Below are 5,574 nucleotides of genomic sequence, written 5' to 3' on the forward strand. Positions count from 1 at the left end.
GGGCCTTGGTGTTTGTTGTTGGTTGTCTTGGAGGAATCCATCAGTGACTCTCCCATTTAATGGGCCTCTGATCTTAACCTATCAAAGCATCTCTTTCCCTAGAGGAAAAGACTAGTAATAAATACTTAAGTATAGTGTGTTATCTAACGTCCTTTATTATCATCCTAGAAAGTCTCAGTAAATATAAACATGAACTACTTATTGGAATAAGTAGTGCCTGTCAGTGATCACTCTATATTGATTTATTGAATGAGGAATACCTTGAACTTGAACTTCACTTGTGCCTCTCCCATCTCAGAAACGAAACTTAAGACACTGATTAAGCCCCACTGGTGACTAACTTAGTGACTAATTCAAATGGGCCGGCAGGGGCTAAAGCATAAGGCTTATGACATTAGTACTCAAGGCATCCTAAAGCCTTTATCTGAGCCAACAAAGCTTACCTAGTTACTTATGCAAACTCCACCCCACAGCCTAGATCTGGAAAAATCAGTGGGGGGGGGGGAGGGGGAGGGAGATCAGCACCTATAACATACTGCATGTCACTCCTTCTGCAGCTATTCCTAGCCAGCACGTGGGAAAGATTTTATTTGTCATTGCATTCCACTTTTCCTTGATCCTCTACTTTCTTAATGGCTGCTTGGATAGCCTCTTGGTTGCCCAGGAACTGGTGAGGTCCAACAGCATGCAGGTTCTCATCCAGTTCCAGGAGAATGGGGACTCCAGTAGGACAAGTAATGTTGATAATGTCTTCATCTGAGATACCTTCCAGATGTTTCAGGAGTGCCTGGCTGCTATTTCCATGAGCAGACATCAGAATGGTTTTACCACTTAATACTTCAGGAGCAATCCTTTCGTTCCAATAAGGAAGGAGTCTCTCCAGAACATCCTTTAAGCTCTCGGATCGTGGCAGCTGATCCAAAGGAATGGCGCACACTTTGTACCTCCAGTCGTTGTAGATTTCATGGTAGTAAGGATGGGACTCCTCTATGGGTGGTGGGGTCACATTGTAGCTCTTTCTCCACAGCCTCACTTGTTCCTTGCCATGATTCAAAACAATTTGCTCCCTGTTGAGACCGATCAAGGCTCCATAGTGACACTCATCGAAATGCCAGGAGCTTTCCACAGAAACCCGCTCCTGCCCCAGCTCTTCCAGGATCAGCCAGGCTGTGAGGATGGACCGGTTCAGGATGGATGTGAACACAGGACCAAACTCAAAGTTTAGCGCTTTGAGTTGCTGCCCACAGTTCTGAGCTTCTTCCATTCTTTCACTGTTAAGTTTTTGATCCACCCAGCTACAAAAACGGTTCTCTTTATCCCAAGCACCCTCTCCATGTCTTAACATAATCAGTTTGTACTTGGACATACTGATGGCTGAACTTCTCTAGTGCTTTCCAATGGGCCAGTGTTCAGGGACAGCAATACATCTGCAAAAAGGCCACCAGCGGCAGGCACTCCTTGGAAGCACTGAGCAGCCAGTGCCTCCCAGGACTCCTCACTGCGGCTGGCATCAACTCTCTTTTCTAGCCCAGGAGCCAGAAGGGGCAGGTCCTAACAAAAATATTTTCAGTATCTTCTAGATGTGAAAAGGAGAAATAGAATCACTGATCCAGGACTTTTAGAATATCCATGGTTAAATTTACTTTGAAGACATCAGTTTTCTATTTCAAAAGCAGCCCCTGATTCTGTGATTTATAACAAAAATTATTAAAACTAGAAGATGCCTCATATGTATGATTTTACATTAAAGATCAAATTTCAGATTTTTGCTTCATAAATTACACAACATGCCATATGGAAAAGGCCAATATTTTGGTTCACTTGTCAATGATCTCAGTGTTTAATGAAGCAAAATGTAGCTGTGTTGATATTTTTATTGTGGCACTTGATCATATTTTCATTGGCAGACCCGCAGATGGCCATTTTTAATCCAGAAAATATCTGGCTAGATACATTTTAGTTTTGATCTACTTGTTGTTCACATATGTTTGGAAATCTCTGCTGCCTTTGCTTTCTACAATGGAAGCTTTTTTTTAAATTAATTAATTAATTTATTTATTTTTATTTTGCGGTACGTGGGCCTCTCACCATTGTGGCCTCTTCTGTTGCAGAGCACAGGCTCCCGACGCGCAGGCCCAGCGGCCATGGCCCACGGGCCCAGCCGCTCCGTGGCACGTGGGATCCTCCCGGACAGGGGCACGAACCCGTGTCCCCTGCATCGGCAGGCGGACTCTCAACCACTGCGCCACCAGGGAAGCCCCAATGGGAGCTTTTATAATGAAATATTTACATTGACTTCCTAGCTTTTTTGAAAGCCCTCCCCAATCTGCATCTCAACCTACCTTCCAAACTTTATTTTACTGCTTCCTTCGTATGTCCTCTGCTTTAGCTAAATTGAACCGATCATCATTCTATATGAAAATATATCATTGTTCCTTCATTCCTGGGCCTCCCTTCACTGGAATTTTCCTGACCTCCAATAACTCACCCTAACCCTTATCTCAAGCATTATTGCCACCTATTAAAGTACCATTTGTCCAAAAGGACTAATCTTCAAAATATATAAACAGCTCATGCAGCTCAGTATTAAAAAAACACAAACAACCCAATCAGAAAGTGGGCAGAAGACCTAAATAGACATTTCTCCAAAGAAGACATACAGATGGCTAAGAGGCACATGAAAAGCTGCTCAACATCACTAATTATTAGAGAAGTGCAAATCAAAACTACAATGAGGTATCATCTCACACCAGCTAGAATGGGCATCATCAGAAAGTCTACAAACAATTAGTGCTGGAGAGGGTGTGGAGAAAAGGGAACCCTCTTTCACTGTAGGTGGGAATGTAAACTGATACAGCCATTATGGAGAGCAGGATGGAGGTTCCTTAAAAAACTAAAAATAGAATTACCATATGACCCAGCGATCCCACTCCTGGGCATATACCCAGAGAAAACCATAATTCAAAAAGACACATGCACCCCAATGTTCATTGTAGCACTATTTACAATAGCCAGGTCATGGAAGCAACCTAAATGCCCACTGACAGACAAATGGATAAAGAAGATGTTGTACATATATACAATGGAATATTACCCAGCCATAAAAAGAATGAAATTGGGTCATTTGTAGAGTTGTGGATGGACCTAGAGACTGTCATACAGAATGAAGTAAGTCAGAAAGAGAAAAACTAATATCATATATTAACGCATATATGTGGAATCTAGAAAAATGGTACAGATGAACCAGTTTGCAAGGCAGAAATAGAGACACAGATGTAGAGAACAAACATATGGACACCAAGGGGAGAAATCGGCGCTGGGGGTGGTGGTGGGATGAATTAGGATATTGGGATTGACATATATACACTAATATGTATAAAATAGATAACTAATAAGAACCTGCTGTATAAAAAAATAAATTAAAATTAAAAAAAAAAAATAAAGTACCATATGTCTAATCTTTCAACTCCATAAGTGCTGCACTAACTTTTGCAGATTTTTTTCCTTCCTTGAACTCTGGAAGTATTGCCTTATTTCTTAGGACAAATTTCTGTTTACAAACTGTAAGCTTCTTGTTATCTTTCTCCTTTCAGAGTACTTATTCACATACTCTCACTACAACTATTCAGCAATATAGTCACTTCCTTTCATCCTTTTCCTGACCCCTCTACTTTGCATCAATCTTTACAACTCTCCTTTCTCTTTTTTAACTTGAACTTCATGGCACTCTTAATATTATTCATACCCCCTAGAGCTTATTTCTTTATTTTAAGCCCAACTTTGAATGAATCAATACATCTTCCCTGTGCCTTATTCTGCTCTGTGGAAAAAAAAAATAGAAGCCACCAGACAGTCTCCCTGATCCACCTACATGCATCCCATTTTACTAGTAAAGAATTGTTCGTGTGCCAGTCTGAAGAAAATCTCCCCACCTGGCTGTACATCCCATCTACTCCTATAGTCACAAGTAATTTATCCTTCTCCGATAATTCTATCCTTTCTCTCATACATTCAACTTCTTCTCATTGCCCCAGAGATCTTAAACATAGTCAAATTTATTTAATTAGTTAAACAAACAAAGAAAAATCCAAATCCAAGCTTTATTCTCCCTTTCCTTCCTCTCCAGTTACAGGCTTATCTCTCTTCTTTCCTTTATAGCCAGAAGGTCAGATAGTGAACTATACCAAAGGTCGTGATTTCTTTTCTTCCAACTCACTGCCCTACTCAGGCTAACATGCCTTCAATCATCATGATTCCATGAAGTAATTTTCACCAGTGTGACTAATGATTTCATGTTGATAAAGATAATGGATATGTTTAAAGTACTTATTTCATATCTTTGTAGTATTTGAGCCAATTAACCACTGTCTTAAAACACTTTCCTTCCCTTCATTTCCATGACATGATTTCTCCTAGTTTTCTCGTAACCCTCTGGCTGCTCCTTCCCTGTCTCGTTGGTCGTCTCACCCTCCTTTACCTAGCCATTAGATTTAGAGTTCCTCAAGGTTCAATCCAAAACCTTCTCCTCTCTCACTTAATATTCTCTTCACAGGAAATCTCAACCACACTCAGAGGGGTAATCACCATCAATGCTCATCTCTGCCTCAGATTTCTCACCTGGGCTAGATCTACTACTCTGAGTCTTAGCCAGTCTATTTTCCACACCGTAGCTAGAGAGAGATTTAAAAAATCAGAATCTGAAATTGTCTTTCGAGACCCTCTCCTCCAAATTCTCCACTCCTGATTAAAATTCTTCAATCCTTTCCCTTTGGGATCTTCCCACACTAGGCTTTCTTCACTTCAATCATTCAGGCCTCATTTTGGTTCATAGTGATCACCATAATTTCTCCAATTACTAGTAATTTACACATGCTATTTCTTTTTTCCTAGATGCTCTCCTCTTCTCCCTTTAACTTAAGTACAACTCATCCTTCAAATTTCAACTAAAATAGAACTTTGTCAAGGAAGATTGTCCTGACCTTTCTGACTAGAAGACCCCCTCACTTACATATGGTATATCTCTCCTTCACACCACTTAGAAGAATTATCAATTTTTCTCTGATAGTGAGATTATTAGATTAATATCTGTCTTCCTTCCCAAGGGCAGTTACATGGTCATTTTTTTCTTGAAAATAAATCCCCACTCTCTAGAACAGAACCTAATAGAAAATAGTAGTTCAATAAATATTTGGTCCAGGCTTCCCTGGTGGTGCAGTGGTTGAGAGTCCGCCTGCCGATGCAGGGGACACAGGTTCGTGCCCCAGTCCGGGAAGATTCCACATGTTGCGGAGCGGCTGGGCCCGTGAGCCATGGCCGCTGAGCCTGCGCGTCCAGAGCCTGTGCTCTGCAACGGGAGAGGCCACAACAGTGAGAGGGCCGTGTACCAAAAATAAATAAATAAATAAATAAATAAATAAATAAATAAATAAATATTTGGTCAATGAATAAATGAATACATGATGAATTCCTCTTTCAGTATACGTCACTCATCAAAATATACTATACACCTTGCCCTTAGTAAGGGTTCTACAAGTAGTTATTGTATTGTATTAAGTGATATATATATATCATATA

General features: G+C 40.6%; 1 protein-coding gene across 1 annotated transcript; it reads right to left on the reverse strand.

Annotated features, from left to right (window-relative positions):
• Positions 1-586: 586 nt before the first annotated feature.
• Positions 587-1,447, reverse strand: LOC116764955 (bisphosphoglycerate mutase-like). Its single transcript, XM_032653999.1, has one exon. It carries the CDS (start codon positions 1,364-1,366, stop codon positions 587-589), a length of 780 nt encoding a protein of 259 aa, XP_032509890.1. The 5' UTR covers positions 1,367-1,447.
• Positions 1,448-5,574: the final 4,127 nt, after the last annotated feature.

The sequence above is a fragment of the Phocoena sinus genome, chromosome 1 (assembly GCF_008692025.1).
Source record: "Phocoena sinus isolate mPhoSin1 chromosome 1, mPhoSin1.pri, whole genome shotgun sequence".
In the NCBI taxonomy this organism is placed as follows: Eukaryota; Metazoa; Chordata; class Mammalia; order Artiodactyla; family Phocoenidae; genus Phocoena; species Phocoena sinus.

What these genes read in the sequence shown, in the direction of transcription:
- LOC116764955 (XM_032653999.1), bottom strand. Translation starts at nt 1,366, where the DNA reads ATGTCCAAGTACAAACTGATTATGTTAAGACATGGAGAGGGTGCTTGG.